The sequence below is a fragment of the Gossypium hirsutum genome, chromosome A07 (assembly GCF_007990345.1).
Source record: "Gossypium hirsutum isolate 1008001.06 chromosome A07, Gossypium_hirsutum_v2.1, whole genome shotgun sequence".
Classification (NCBI taxonomy): Eukaryota; Viridiplantae; Streptophyta; class Magnoliopsida; order Malvales; family Malvaceae; genus Gossypium; species Gossypium hirsutum.
In genome coordinates, this window is record NC_053430.1 from 50,197,253 (window position 1) to 50,214,117 (window position 16,865).

The 16,865-nt window shown below is 32.4% G+C and overlaps 1 protein-coding gene across 1 annotated transcript; it reads left to right on the forward strand.

Annotated features, from left to right (window-relative positions):
* The first annotated feature begins 4,255 nt into the window (after positions 1-4,255).
* On the forward strand, positions 4,256-5,298 carry LOC107956834 (EPIDERMAL PATTERNING FACTOR-like protein 9). The gene is made up of 3 exons (XM_016892337.2): positions 4,256-4,361; positions 4,614-4,687; positions 4,763-5,298. Exons 1-3 carry the CDS (start codon positions 4,289-4,291, stop codon positions 4,946-4,948), a joined length of 333 nt encoding a protein of 110 aa, XP_016747826.1. The 5' UTR covers positions 4,256-4,288; the 3' UTR covers positions 4,949-5,298.
* Positions 5,299-16,865: the final 11,567 nt, after the last annotated feature.

Genomic DNA, 16,865 nt, shown 5'->3' on the forward strand with positions numbered 1-16,865 from the left:
GTTCTATGTTAACATAATTAATGGACGAGATTGTTCGAAATACTTTTTTGGTTATGATAGTAAAGTTTTAAGGTCATAAGGTTATATAATGACATGTAATTATAGAGTAACTAATATATGTGGTCCAAGTGGGAGATTGGTGGAAAATATGGGCATCACATAGATAATAAGGTAATTACATGTTATTATTTACTATCGTGATAGGTTAGCCTAAATTAAAAGTAATCTAATTTGACTATCATGATAGGTTAGCCTAAATTAAAAGTAACCTAAATTAAAAGTAATCTAATTTGGTTAAGGTTTATTAGGGTTTAATTATTAAATAAAGTATGGGTTAAATATGTGTAGATACTCTAGTAACTAATTCCTAATTAATGATAGGCTGATTAGAAACTAGGGTTAATGTGCAAAAGTTATATATTAAGGTTATGGTCCCCAAATTACACATAAGATAATTTTTTTAATACATCATCTTTAGAAAAGAAAGAGCCACCTTCTCTAGTTTACTTATGTGCTAATTTGGAAGATTAAAACCATAAGATCCGTAAATTTCAAGAAATCGATGAATTCAGGTACGCTTCCACATCTAGTTTTGTTCTTGATTTATTCTTAATAATTTAACATAACACATCTTAGTTTATGGTTTATTAAGTTTTATATCAAATATTATTTTACGGTTCTAGCAGAAACCTCTATTTATTAAAAAAATAATCCTAAATCAAGAAAGTAATTCAGAAAACTTATTAAAAATGAAATAAAATAAATTAAAAATAAGAGAAGGGTGACAACAAGTATTAAAAATGGGTGTCTTTATTAGTGAGTAATTTGATCCAGGTAGATGAAGGGTAGCTCGAGCTAATAGGGCATTAAATAGATATGGTTTTTAGCTCAGCCATCATAATTCATAAACCTGGCAGCAGTAGCGAAGGCACATTCATTCACTGGAAGATGAAGAAACAAGAAGAGCGGAACATGGAAATGGGTGTATGGATATGAGAATAGATATATTTGGACGTACACATAATATTAAATGGAGCATTTGATTTGAAAATTATTTTATCCTGACTCGGCATCCATTGATCAATCTTCATCAATGGACACCCTGAAAATGACGAGTGTTGTAATGTCTGCACAAGAGGCTGATTTTTCCTTAGTTGAAGGGCTTTGTGTTTGCGAAACCCAGCAATGGTCATTGATCAACTACTATAAGCTGCCAAAGAAAGAACCAATAGAATCGCTGATACAATGCCTAAAATTACCCATAACCCGTCCTAACTTATAAAATATAGAAGGATAACATGCTTCAACGTACTCAGACCCACAACCTCCTGTATTAGAAACAATGTTCATGCCAATTGAGTTAAAATTCTATCAACTACTATTGTAATGATTTAATCCACATATTTCATACTCCATTGATATGGATTATGTATGTCAATTTTAACGTAAATTAAACAATTTATTCATGTAAAACAAGTTTTCAAGAGTTTAATAAATAGTAATATTTAAAATATTTTAGATTAATATGATAGAGACATTGAATTTGTTCAAAATTTTATATGCATGACAATTATAATGATCATGAAAATTTTAAAGGTTAAATGATTAAAATATCAATCATACTAAATTATACGAAAGTAGTGCAAGAGGATTCCACCTCCTAAAACAAGATAAATTGCTTAGTTAGTCACTTAACTTTTAGGGCGCTTTCATTCTGATTACCTAAAAAAAATCCTTACAATTTCATTATCCAACTTTTAGAGCGCTTTCATTTTAGTGACCCAAGCATTAAATCTCTAACGACGGTTGACTGTACATGCCACATAAGGTTTACACTCTCATTTTGGTCACCCAAAAAATTATCTTTTTTTAAGTATTGATCGGGGTAAAAAAATATTACAGTGAAAAATAGTAAAAATTAAAATAATGCATAAAGTAATTTTCAAACTATACTTGTTTACTGCTTTGTTGAAAAAAGTTCTAAATTTCTTTTCAATATTGAAATTTTAAATTTCAAAATATTAAAATAAATTAAATAAATTGTTTAAAAAATTTATCTCTTGATAGTATCAATTGATTTGTTATTATTAAATTAAAATTAATTAATTTAATGTCCTAAAATAAAATTTTAAAATTTACAAGAAGATTAAATTAATTAATTTCATTAATTTCAATATTATAGTAACAAGTAAATTGACATTATTAAGGGATAAAAATTTTCAACAATTTACTTAAATTAATTATTTTAAATTAATTGCAAGGATTTTTTTTTTCTTTTGCTTTTAGTTTAGCATGAAAGATTTAAGATGATATAATCAAAAGAAATTTGGGTTCCATAGACAATTATTAAAGATGGATTATTTGAAATTATTTTAATTTGAAAACATAAATTAATTAACTTTATTGATTTCAATATTATAATAACAAATTGGTTGAGATTTAATAACTTATTTAATTAATTTTGATGTTTGAAATTTAAATTTCAAAATTGAAAAAAAAAAGAAATTTAAAATTTTTACAATAGGATAAACAAGCACATTTAAAAAAAATTAATACATTAGTTTAGTTTCTATCTTCTTTTTTTCACTTTAATCCTTAACTTTTTTACTCAATCAAGATTTAAAAATTATTTTTTGGTCATCAAAATAAAAACAATCTAGAAATTTGATAACTAAATAAAAATGTAAATATGATTTAGCTTGTACAATCAACTCCAATTAAAAATTTAATGCTTAGTGGACTAAAATAAAAACCTTCTATGACGAAATTGTAAATATTTTTAAACCAAAATAAAAGCAGTGGGTGACCAAGCGGAAAAATCACCCTAAAAGATTATATTAATTGGGTATGTAGGTGGAGAGAGTCGGAGGCCATTGATGAGGACACAAGAGAACATGAATCAGAATAGACAGTGAGAGAAAGACACGGAATTAATGGGTTGATTTGATTTACTCAGAAACTAAAAGCCAAGGGACGTTTAATTATAAAATCATGTAATGCCAAACTTCACTTTAACCAAATAAAGAAAAAGTAATATTGCCAAATTTCACCCCCTTTAAATATAATCGTTCTATTACTTTTATTATTTTATTTTAAATGAAAAATATTAATAATGTGTACTTTAGTGTTGATGTAGATAATTTTTAAAATAAATTTATATTTTTTGAATTTTTTAATTTTTTTAATTCTTTTTATTTTTATGAAGTGTAATATAGTTGTCAATAAATTTTTATCTAAAATATCTATCACATTTATAAAAAAAAATTATTGAGTTGGTGTCACTTATTAATCAAGATTTAACTCAGTTAAAACATTTATTTTAATATCCTTTTATATTTAAAATAAATTATATTATTTGAGAATATTTTAATCATTTTATTTTAAAAAAATAAAAAATATATATACATATGGGAATTTAAACTTATGCCAATTGAGCTAATAAAATTTTACTTTAATATTTTTGTACATTTAAATTTTAAATTTTATTTTCAAATAACATTTTTCGTATGTTATTTTTTAAATATAAATATATATTTTTCAGATGTATATCAAGTTTTTAGTAAAAATAAAGCAACTTTTACTATTATGAATTTAGTATCTCACACTCCGTTGTAGTTTGCATGTGATTTTTTTCTGAATCATCTTGATTAACATTTGAATAAAAGAAAAAGTGTGTCCAAGTAAAAAAAAAAAAAGGGTTGTTCAGAACTGGAGAAAAAATAAATTAATGATTAATATTTGAATAAAAGAAAAAGTATGTCCAAATTGTATTTTGAAATGGGTAGGCTTCTGTTGAATTTATACTATTGTTTTTTATTAAGCTTATATTATAAGTACGTCAGTTCTTTTACCTAAATTATTTAGCATGCATAGAAGGTTGCACTTCTACAGTACAAAAATGTATAATTATGTTATAAATAAGAGAATAAATCATTCTTTTTCCATGGCTACATATATTAACGTTTCTACTTTGATTCAATGGCTGCATATGGATCTCAACAGTTCCTAATCCTAGAAATGCCATATACTTCATATAATGATATGCCTTTTAAGCCCAACCAAAATATCAATGTAACTCCACCCTTGAGGTCCTTTAAGGGATGGGGAATGGGTAATGGGCATTTCAGGTGTGCAGTCTAATCTATTATAGTCATTATTAATTCACCACACTTCTTTTCTACCCTTCTCCCTTATTTATCCTTCATGTATACTGCTCCACAACTTTATATATATATATATATATATATCACCTTCTAAACTTTGATTCCGATACAAAGTGGTGGGTAGAATGGGTAACATTAAAATAAGCCTCTTACTTTTGATACTCTTCACTTTCTTCCTTGCAGCGCATGTAATACAAGGTCATAATCAGCCTCTAGCCATTCCTTTTTCTTCCTTACAAAGACCACCTTTTCATTTTCATCTTCTTTTATTAATCCCCTTGACAGAACCTTGACAAGGCTTTTGGTGTGGGAAATTCATTTCCTAAGCTTATATTATGAATAATTTCTTAAATCCTAGTTCCGGGATGAGTTCAAATCAAATAGTTCTATGTCTAAAATAGTGATTTTCTTCCATTTTCTTGCTAAACAAAGTTACATCTTGCTTTGCAGGATCTACAACTCAAGTTTTACTTCCTTTCCAACATCAGGCATCTCATTCTCCTCCATTAAATTTGCAGCTAAGGGTATTTTTCATTTTCTCATTAGAAATCCTAATATTTCCTTTCCTTCTTTTATGGTTGGACTGAATAATTTTGTAGGCAAGCAATGAAGCTGAAATGAAAAAAAATTCAAGGAGATTGATGATAGGATCAACGGCGCCAACCTGCACTTATAATGAATGTAGAGGATGCAAATACAAATGTAGAGCTGAGCAAGTTCCAGTTGAAGGAAATGACCCAATCAATAGTGCATATCACTACAAATGTGTTTGTCATTACCCTTAAATCAACTCTAGTGTATGTTCGATTTTTGGCTGGGCATTTGTGGTTCTAAATGGAGAAGATATTAGAAACTAGGTTTCTGACTTCATCCAAATACTATTTTTGTCCTCCAAATATAAGGATTGTGAAAAGTGTTGTCCAGTTTACTTGTTCTGGTTTCCTTTAGGCACATCAAGAGCTTTCTTGGCTATGGTTCAATTATAATCTTCTTGAAGGAAAATTTTATCATTAAGCTTATTTGAATTGTATGGATATATCTAGATATTTGAATAAGGTGTGTATAATCAATAATATACCCCTTGTCAACTTGATCATCTTTATAATCTATGAACAACTATATTATTTTTTGGTTTAGTACCATGTTTTTGAGTTTTTCACCCTTTATTTCTTCATGGATCAGGCCTATTTTAGTTATCTTTAGTCCACAGAAGAATGAAATGGAAAGAATGACATGAAACCCCATATAGATACTGCTTTTGGTCATTTAGAATTTAGGATTATAGCAGGCTTTGACAAAGTTATGCATTCACTTCACATATCTAATATTTCTTCTTTGTTTTGCTCAATGAGAAGCTACCTTTTACATTGCATTTTTCTTCATGTTGTGAACAAGAAACAATAAGCTGAATGTAACATAACTATGCAACGAGATTTTTCTAAGGCTTTAGTATCAATAAAGGCCTATTTCTGAAATTATTTACAGAAATGGGTTGTTTCTAAAAATAGTGACGGGTATGGATCAAAAACCCAAAAACACGTTGACGTGGATGTGGATGTGTTTTTAGGGGATATCCCAAAAAAACCCTTCCACATTAGCATTTTCTTCTTTGTGTCAGGCAAAAGTACGTCTACGTCAAGGCGCTTTAGTAAAAAATGCGGACAATGATGCGCTTTTGGCTGTTTAATCCCCTAACGATCACCTCTAATAGCCCCTCTTCCCCTTTCCCTCATTTCTCCTTTTCTCTATCACAACTAAGCTGTCACACCTCACCACCATCCACATACCCCTTTCCTCCCTCTAATTTCCCCCTTATCCCCTCCTTCCAGCAGCGAACCACCCCAAACCCTCCCTTTCCCCTTCGAAAAACAGCCTCCACTCCCCCACCTCCAAAAGACCCCATCATCCCTCACCTTCAACCATTCCTCAATCCCTGTCGTCGTCCATACCTCATTCGAAGGTCACCGCCACAGCCACCACCCTACCATACACCATGACCAACACATGCAAAAAATCTAAGGCCCTCGTTCCCAATTCGAAAAAGTGAAAGACCCCGAGCGCAACTTCTTCATCAAGTCTTTCTGCCAATGCACGGCATCCATGTTTTTTATTCTCACAAGGTCCCAGTGAGGACCTCTATCAGCATCTCCGACAGCAGCCATTAGGATTAGGCTGATGTATTGATTGGGCAACCTTGAAGCAGATTCAATTAGCTAATAGAGTGCATGCAATGATTGCCACAGCTCTTTGGAATCGGTTCTTCTCCATCGTCGAGCCTACCTACTCAGAGCTTACTCTTGAGTTTTGTTCGACATTCCTCTTACAGGATGTGATGTCGACCCATGATGAGTCGTACATTATTACTTTCCAACTCGGTGGTACGACGCGTCATATAAGCATCCTGGAATTCAGAGTTGCTTTAGGACTCTATACTGAGGAGTTCATGAGTGTCGAGGGGTTTCTCACTTTATACCGGCACATCCAATATTCATCATCTCTATGCTGGACAAAGCTTACGGCTAGTACAACATCCTATGATCCGAGTCAGTCGAAGGCGACTTCCTTACCTCTGGTTTTGCGCTATATTCATGCCATCTTGGCTCACACATTGACCAGTCGGAGAAAGAGCACTAGAGTCATCGGTACATTCGACGCTTATTTTTTATGGAGCATAGCCATGGGGCACACCTTTGATCTTGCCTACTTCATCGTCCTAGCTTGCAGCCATCAGACAGAACGCAATAGGAAGGGTCCTATCTATTTCGGCCCTTACGTGACTCGAATCGCATGACACTTTGGTCTCCTCGACACTCCGGATTAGTCCTCCTCTATAACACTATTTGGACAGATGTCTCCATAGGGATTATCAAGCATGAGTCACATAAGGATGATCGAGTGACTGCGTGGAGTGAATCCTTCTCAACATTGATAATCTCATTCTGACCCACAGGATGAGCATGGGGACTTCACTGATGATGTCTCTTTCCACCACGACGATCCACCTCATCATACATCTCAGAATCATTATACTACTACTTCTGTTGCTACCCTCGCGGACTTCTTCGAGCGGTCCACTCATTTCAAGCGGCACTATTTTGAGCAGTCCGATGGTATTGATATAACTTTGTAGTAGATCTGTCAGCACCTCCATATATCTTCTTCAGCACAGACACCTCATGATCCCTATGCCTCTAATGATGAAGATCACTGATTTGATTTCTTTTCTTTTCAACTTTATTTTTATCTTTATTTTATTTTTATTTTTTATTTTTATTTTCTTAGAATTCTTTCATTTATTATCTTTTGAACTATATTTTTGTTTTTATGGTTATTTTTAATCAAGTTTGTAACCTCTTAATCCTCTTCATTATTTGTGTTTATTATCTTATCAGTTTGCTCGGAATCATGCCCTACATTTAAATTTGCCTACAATTTCGATTTTCACTATTTTGGTAAATTAATCCATATTCAGGGCAATTTCAGTTTTTTTCTCTCTCTTATGATATTCTACTTATACCATGCTTATATCTATTTGTACATTGAGGACAATGTACATCTTAAGTGTGGGGAGGTTATTCATTTAATTATTAGAAAATCTATGAATCATTTCTTGTGTTTAAGTACTATTCTCATGCTTCTATTAGAGTGAATTATTTTTTATTTGGGATTGTTTGTAACACCCCTTACCCGAGACCATCGCCGGAGTCGAAAACGAGGCGTTACCTGACTTAGCTTACTAATTCGGGCATAAAAATTTGCTTTTAAAATTAATTTAGTTTCATTCATTCAATATGTCCTTAAAAAGGGTCCCCGAGACCCTAAAACATGAAATTGAAATTGTTCGAGAACAAACCGGAATCAATAAAAAATTTCCGATCATTTAAACAAATCAAAACAATTTATTTCATCTTTCATAAATAAACTGTCCATCTGCGTCATAGTCACTAAATAAATCATAACTCGAGTTACGAAACTCGAAATCCAAATCTGTAAATTTCTTTTGAAACTAGATTCATATATCTTCTTATTAAATTTTTTTCATAATTTTTGGTCTAGCCAATTAGCACAGTTTATTAGTTAAAGTTTCCCCTGTTTTAGTGTTCGGCTGCTCTGACCTCTGTTCACTACGAATTAATTTTCTCCCTGTAAAGAATTAAAATAACCATGCCATTTATTTTATTTAAAATTAGAATCAATAATGAATCTATAAATATAAATTATAACTCCTAATTATATTTTTACAATTTTTAGTGAATTTCTAAAGTCAGAATAGGGGATTCAGAAATCATTCTAACCCTATCTCACCAAAATTCAAATATCTCGTAAAATACAACTCCTTTATTTACTCTGTTTCTTTCATATGAAAATAGACTCAATAATATTTAATTATATATCTCATTCACTATCTAAATCTATCTCTACTATTTTTAGTGATTTTTCAAATTCACATCATTACTGCTGTCCGATACTGTTTTAAAGCTAATTTCACATTTTTCATGATTTCCATGGAATAACTAGCATTTAGGCATACATAACACTAAACATGTCCTTGATTAGCCATTCCAACAGCTAATCATTATCAAGCATTTACATACCATTCATCAGCCATGTCATAAGATCATACATACAAAATGGCTACGATGCTATACATGCCATACTCAAAATGAAACGTCTAGCTATACCAAAATAATCATTGTGATAGTGTGCCCAGACCTCCGACATACTTTACGATCCCCGAATTAGCTTGACAAAACTAGAAAAAGAAGGAAAATAAAAGGGGTAAGCATTAAGCTTAGTAAGTTTGCATGCAAATAAATAACAACATTCATAAGAATTATCTTACTACTTGGCATGATACTACTTAATGCAACATCATTAATTGTCATAGACATATTTTAAACTTCTTCACTTACTCACTTACTTAAATACTTACTTAATCAAATTTATTAATACATTTTACTTACCTTTTTCCTTATCAATCATACATGAACATTATGTACTTATCTTTTCTCTTCTAGCATGAACTTGTCTTACCTTTTTAGCATAACTCATCTTACCTTACCTTACCTTGACATTCTCTTTAAATTTTCCAGTTGAACCACTTGGAATACTAAGGATACACGGGTACCTTACCATTGCCATGACTTGTCATGGTCTTACATGGTATCCTTTTGAAACTTACCATTGCCATGTCTTGACATGGTCTTACATGGTATCCTTACCTTATGAACTCACCAATGCCATGCCTTGGCAAGGTTTTACATGGGACCTTTGCCTTATAGTAACTTATCAATGCCATGTCTTGATTTGGTCTTACATGATTTCCTTGCCTTAGAAACCTTACCAATTGCCATGCCTTGGGATGGTCTTACATGGTATCCTTAAACCCTAATGTCATGACATTTGTATCCTACACATTCCTAAGGTTCAATCGGGGCTTTCTGAAATTACTTCTCCGTCAATTCATGCTTGAGTCTTCTTTGAATAATTTCATAAAATAAATATACACATGCTGGAAATTAACAACATTAACATAAAATAATAGAATATTGCATTTATTTACCGCAAACTTACCTCGAAACAAAATACGATCAACTATATCGATTTAGTCCACTATCTTTTTCTTTCCCCGGTCTAACTTCGGATTTCGTTCTTCTTGATCTATAATAAAAAAATTTAGCTTATTTAATACTCACATTCTCAAACTTTGGCAAAATTATATTTTTTCAACTAAACTTTTACATATTTACACTTTTTCCCCAAGGCTCAGAAATTAAACTTCATCCTATTTTCTTATGTTTTATGACATGCTGATCATTTTTCCCTTCTATGACAACATCAAATTCTCACTCTAACATGTACTTATGAACATTAGGTATTTTTACCGATTATATCGTTTTACTCGTTTTCACGTAAAATCGCTTAGCAAAAGTTGTTTAACACAATTTCAAGCTTCATATTCTACCCTAAAACATCAAAATAAACACATTTCACCTATGGGTATTTTTCCAAATATAAACCCTAGGTTAAATTATTGCTAGAATAAGCTTAATCAAGTTACCGGGACTCCAAAAATGTAAAGAACATTAAAAATGGGGCTAAAACAGACTTACAATGTAATATCCCGATTTTGGGCTTAGTCGGAACAGTGGTTTCGGGACCACAAATCCGATGAGGAAAATTTCATTTTTATTATATTTTTATCGTCTACGATTTCACGAAATGATTTCGTGAAAATTTCGTTCGAAAATTTCGATGTTTGGGCACTCAATTTAGTAAAATGGACTAAATTGTAAAAAGTACAATAGTTGAGTTTTATATGTTAGAGGTGTCTAATTGTCATGAAATTTTAAATAGGAGGTCCTTCAATGATAATTAAACCATTGTATAACTTTTTGGACAAAAATGGCCTTGTTTGGGTAAATTTTGAAAGAATAGTAAAAATGGCATTTTGGTCATTTAGAAGTAAAATGAATTAAAAGACAAATTTTAAACCCAAAATGTGTCCCTTTCTTCTTGTTACAGCAGAATGTACCAAGAGCAGCTATGGTTAGGGTTTGGCCAAGCTTCCAAGCTTAAGGGTTTGGCCAAGCTTCCAAGCTTAATAGTAAGTGATTCCGAGCTCCGTTTTTAATGTTCTATGTATTTTTGAAATCCCGGTAACTTGTTCTACTTATTTCTACCATTAATTTGAGCTAAGGATCATGTCTAAAAATTTAACCATGAATAATATGCATGTATTTTGATGTCTAATGATAGAAAATGAAGGTTGGGTGTTAGATAAACGACTTTTGCTAAGCGATTTTACGTGAAAACGAGTAAAATGACATAATCGGTAAAAATACCTAATGTTCATAAATACATGTTAGAGCGAGAATTGGATGTTGTTACAGAAGGGAAAAATGATCAGCATGTCATAAAAAATAAGAAAATAGGGTGATGTTTAATTTACGAGATTTGGGGCAAAAGTGTAAATATGTGAAAGTTTAAGGGCAAAATTATAATTTTTCCAAAATATGATTTTGGGTCGATTTGAATAATATGAGTCCTAATTAGGCTATATTTGAAATTATAGAGCAAGGAAAATCGAAATTCGGGCTAAAATCGGCAAAATACCAAGTTGTGGACAAAATGATAAAAATAATCATTTTCGCATACGAGGTAAGTTCATATGATTGTAATAATGCAATGTGTATTTTAATGTTAATGTTATGATATTATATGAATAGTAAGTATACATATATGTGAATAATTTGATATTATGTAAATGATGTAACATTACTATATGTTGTTCATGTATTTATAATGGTATGATGATTATTATTTACGAATTGTTGCATGTTATGATTATTGTTGAATTATTATACAAATTATGTGGAATACTTGAAAAATATGAGTTGCCACCGGAGTATCGATATTGACATCATGAGAAAGATGGAAAAGGCATATGATCGAGGTAAAATCCCGTTTGAACCTTAGGAATAGATTAGGATACAAGTGACATGTCACTAGGATATTTGAGTTCCGAACTCGTTGAGTTGAGTCCGAGTTCACTTATGGATGCGAACACCCGAGCTCGTTGAGTTGAGTCCGAGTTCACTTATGGGTGGGTTACATGGTAGCTTGGCTACACATATTCCGCAGGCTATTGAGTTTGTCTAGCTATGGGCGTGGCACTTATGTGCATGCATTCCGTGTATCCGATTATATTCCGAGTGTTCAACGGGTAATTTGACGGAGTATTTGATAATGGTCCCAATGAGACAAGCCATTGGTGAGTATGTTCTTAAGTTAAATTGCAAGTTGTACAGGTATGTACACTAAACTTATGTGTGATGCCTTGATATATGATGTATATAGTATTGGTGAATACTATGAAAATGACATGATGAGGAATAAGTCTTGATACTTGATGACATTGATATTATGGATCTATGCCTATGAAGCATAATTATGTGTTTTTTTCCATGATGGATGAAATGATATTGTATGGATTTAGTGAATAATAGTTGTGATTGAGTAAATTTAGCCTTGGCAATTTTGGGTTACTGCAGTGATGCAACTTTGGAAATTCACCATAAATTGTGAAAATTGAGTTAGGGGATGAATAAAATATGATATTAAATCTCAATGAGTCTAGTTTCACATAGAGGAAACGGTACATGCAATTGAATTTTATGTTATGAGATATTTAAATTTTTGTGAGACAGTGTCTGAATGACTTCGAGATCCCCTGTTCCTATTTGAGAAATTAACTAAAAATTTTGAAAAAATAATTAGGAGTTATAATTTACATATATAGATTCCTTATTGAGTATATTTTTAATATAAATAAATTTCATAGCTCTTTGAATTCTATACAGAGAGAAAATTGATTCGTAGTAAACAGAGGTCAGAGTAGACTAACACTGAAACAGGGGAAATTTTAATGAATAAACTGTACTAATTGGCTAAGTCAAAAATTCTGAAAATTTTATGGGAGAAAGGTATATGAGTTTACTTTCAAGGAAAATTAACAGAACTTAATTTGGAGTTTCGTAGATCCAGATATAAATGATTTAGTAATTTTAACTCAATAAAACAGCTTAACCTAAACATGTGTAATTGTACAATTATAGTGTTTTATCTTGAAAAGCATGTTAGTAATTGCTTATTAATTTCATATGGGCTTACTAAGCGTAAAGCTTACCCCTCCTCTCCATTTCTTTAGTATTGGCAGGTCGGCTCGGGGTTGGAGATCGTCGAAGGCAGAATCACACTATCAAGCTATCACTTTTGGGAGAATTAATTCAAATATTAGAAATATCAAGTGAGTGTCATGTATAGGGACCTAGTTTTATAACATGTGTGTTATAGGCTTCAAAGGCCTATATAAGGGACGATATGCATGTGCTTAAGATATTTAAATTTTGGAAAAAATTTTGTGGCCCGATTTTGCATGTTGTAAATGTTTAAGTCCGGTAACGCCTCGAACCCTGTCCCGGCGTTGGATACGGGTGAGGGGTGTTACATACAATCGAGCTTGGAAGCTTGAAAAACCCTAGCTATGTCTTCCTCATGTGAAATTCGGCCAAGGGGTTGAAGATGGACAAAAAATTGGCTTTTAATTTTGTTTTTAATTCATTTTAATAACTAAATGACCAAAATGCCCTTAATTAAAAACTATGGTGTTTTATCTTCCTTTAGGTATTTTTGTCCAAACCAGTATAATGGTCTAATTCTATCCAAGGACCTCCACTTTAAAAACCCATTACTCACAAGTACTTAGTACCTTTGTGAACTAGAATACACATTTTACAACTTTTGCAATTTAGTCTTAAATATCAAATTGGACCCTCTATCGATAAAATTTCTAAACGAAATTTTCACACAATCATGCAATCATGCCATAGACCTGAAAATGATAATAAAATAAATTTTTCTACCTCGAATTTATGGTTTCGCAACCATTGTTTCGTTTAGGCCCTATTTTGGGATGTTACATTGTTATTGATGTGTTTTGGATTAATTTGTAGATATTTGTGCATTGGTTGATTTAAACTCTAAGACATGAAAGAATCAAGCATGATAAGTTTTTTTTTCAGAATTAAAAATTTTAAGTTGTTTCCCTGAATTGAGGTATTATCTTGAAGTTTTAAATTTGCAAGTTTAACATCAAAACCATAATTTTTTTGTGAGATTTTTAGCCTTTAGAGCATACATTCTTCATGCTCATTATATTATTGATTATGAGTGTGTCAACTTGATTTGTTATTCTAGAACTTACTTCGATTATGCATGTCGAGACCACACATTTGATTTGATATACTGGGATGATAAAGGCGCTTAGGTTTAACCCATTTAACCGATAAAAAGTCTATCTTTTAAATTAACCCTTAGTGAACCCCATTGAACTAATTCCCTAGATATCAAGGGAAGATGAACCCTATGATGAATTTTATTATTTGATTTTTGTTTTATATGATAAATGATTGGTTCTTGTTCTCAGTTATGTGTGCTAATTTCTTGTTTTAATATTTACGGGATATTAATTCATGTTTAATGTGCTTAAATCAAAGGAGCAAAAGTTCTTGTTTAAGAGTATATCTAGCATAATTGTGTGGAGTTGCAAGCTATTCTAGAAATAGGATGGCATAAATCTACCGGATCAAAGTCAAATCTAATAAGGGAATCCATAGATCGAGTTAATGCGATAATATGGGTTTTAATTAGAAAGAAATTTTAATTAATCAACCTAGAGTCAGTTGCTCTTACTCTCGAAAGAGATATTAGCATAATTTAGGAATTTCTACGAATCAAGTTACCAAGTGAATAAATCGTTTAATTCAGATTCATAATAATAGATGAAGTCTAGGTGGATTCTTTCCTGGGTATTGTCTCTCTCATTTGTTATTCTTCAATTATTTTCCTAATTTATTCTCTATTGAGTTCTTAGCTAAATTAGTTTAGTAATTTTAGTTTAAAACCCATCACTCCAAATTGTCAGTTAAATAATAGAAAAATGATAATTACTAATACTTTGAGTCATTATGGATACGATATCTCTACTCACCATAGCTATACTATTTATCGATAGGTGTACTTGCCTTTGTCGTATTTTTAGTTAGTTTTGTGACACATCAGCGATTGTTTAGATAGGTCATGTTGTGGGCAACTCGCGCACAACTTCTTGTATCGCTCCCGATAGTTATAAAGTAACTTTGTTTCTTTTTGTTATATTTCGACTATTCTTCTCCTTAATTCCGCTGCTCGGGTTGTTGGGAAAAACCTGTCAAGAAATAACCGAGACATACTAGTCCATGTATTAACAGATCCTGGAGCTAAATAGAATGGTCATTCTCTAGCTGAATCGACTAATGAAAAAGGAAAAGCTCGTAGTTTAATTTGATCCTCGGTTACTCCCTCTGGTTTCATGCTTAAACAAACCATGTGGAATTCCTTCAAATGAGTGTGGGGGTTCTCATTTTTCAAACTGCGAAAAGTGGGCAATAAATAAATTAATCTCGATTTTAACTCTATTTATGTTTCACCCACTGGGTAAGTTATGCATAGTGGCTATTGTTCATCTAGTGCTATTACGAGTTGGGGTATAGTTTGATCTGCCCTTTCGTCTGGTTCGTCAAATGAAAAAATATCTTCAGTATAAAATTCTACTTCAAAACCGGATTGTGGTTGTTTATTGTGCCGAAAAACTACCGAAGTGTTCGAGCCAACTTTTCTATTTTCGGTTTAAATGCTAGAGTCCCTGGTTCTGACATGGTCATAAAGAAAACAAACAAAAAATAGAAAATTTTACCAATCCCCGGCAATGCGCCAAAATTTGATGGGCATCGAAACCACCAAATATAAATTCCTATGACAAGATAACACTAAATAGCAATATAGAGCAGTAGGGTCAAATCCACAAGGATTGGCTATCCAATTTCACCTTTTTCTGTGACCAGAATTATTGTCGCGGTACAGTTGTACCCATGACCTGTGCGTTGTAAGCTGTAAAAAAAATTTGGGGGTTTTAATTGATAAAGATAATAAAATAAGTAAATATGTAGTGTAATAAAATAAAAATAAAAACAGATTCGAAATTGCAAAAATAAATTTAAACAAATAAAATAAATGAGTGAATAAAATATTTTAAAACTTAGCCTTAGCCTTGGTACACCCCGAACTTGAACCGATCCTTAAAAGAAGGTTTTTCCTTCCAACCGGTAAATTGGTTATAGCGATTGAAGACACCTGAAATCACTAGCTTTTCCTCTTGTAGTAGGTTTCGGTATGACCTGCGAATCGACCCTTGTTAAATTTCTAACCACGTGACACGTGCCCGTAATTTAAGACTTCGATAATCTTGCGATCTGAAAAGCCCAACTCGAATTAATAGCCTCAACCATGTAGGTTGTTTAAATCTGATCATTATCTCCCTTGACAGAATTCAACTGACTTTTCCCACCTGAACACGCCAATTTGTTTAAATGCATTAAAAATACAAATTTATCTTGCTATCAACCATTTATACTTTTTTTTCACACTTTTTCCCAACACTTTCCACACTAATATGATTTAGTTAATACTTCGAATTAATTTCCCTCAATTCACAAGTCTTTTTAATTCCCTATGATATCTAATTACCTTCTCTACTTGTAACACCCCATACCCGTAACCCACGCCAGAGCGGAATACGAGGTATTACTTAACTCGATCTTATGCACACAACTTTTCACAAGTCACCCAGACTAGGTCCAATTTAAAACTTTTTCAATTTCTACTTTAAACCTCTTATGATGGGCCTACGAGCCCCTAATCAACCATTGGGAACTATTTAGGATCAACCCGGGCCCTTAATCCATATATAGAAAATTTGACTTTGAAAGAAAACACACGCCCACGTGGAAGGACAACATGCCTGTGTGGCCTTTTTCAACATGGGTGTGTTGATGACCCGTGTGGCTCACACGGCCTAAGCAATACAGGGACACGCTCATGTCCTCCACCCGTGTGGAATTAATTCTAATTGCATACCTACATGGGTTTTCACACGGCCTGGCACACACCCGTGTCCCTGGCCCGTGTGATTCACACGGCCTTGACAGCTCCGTGTGCTTCACACGTCCTTGACACACCCGCGTCCTAGCCCGTGTGTAAAAACATGGACATTTTGTTTCTGACTTCAGCATCCCCAAAATGTCACACGGCCAAAGCACACGC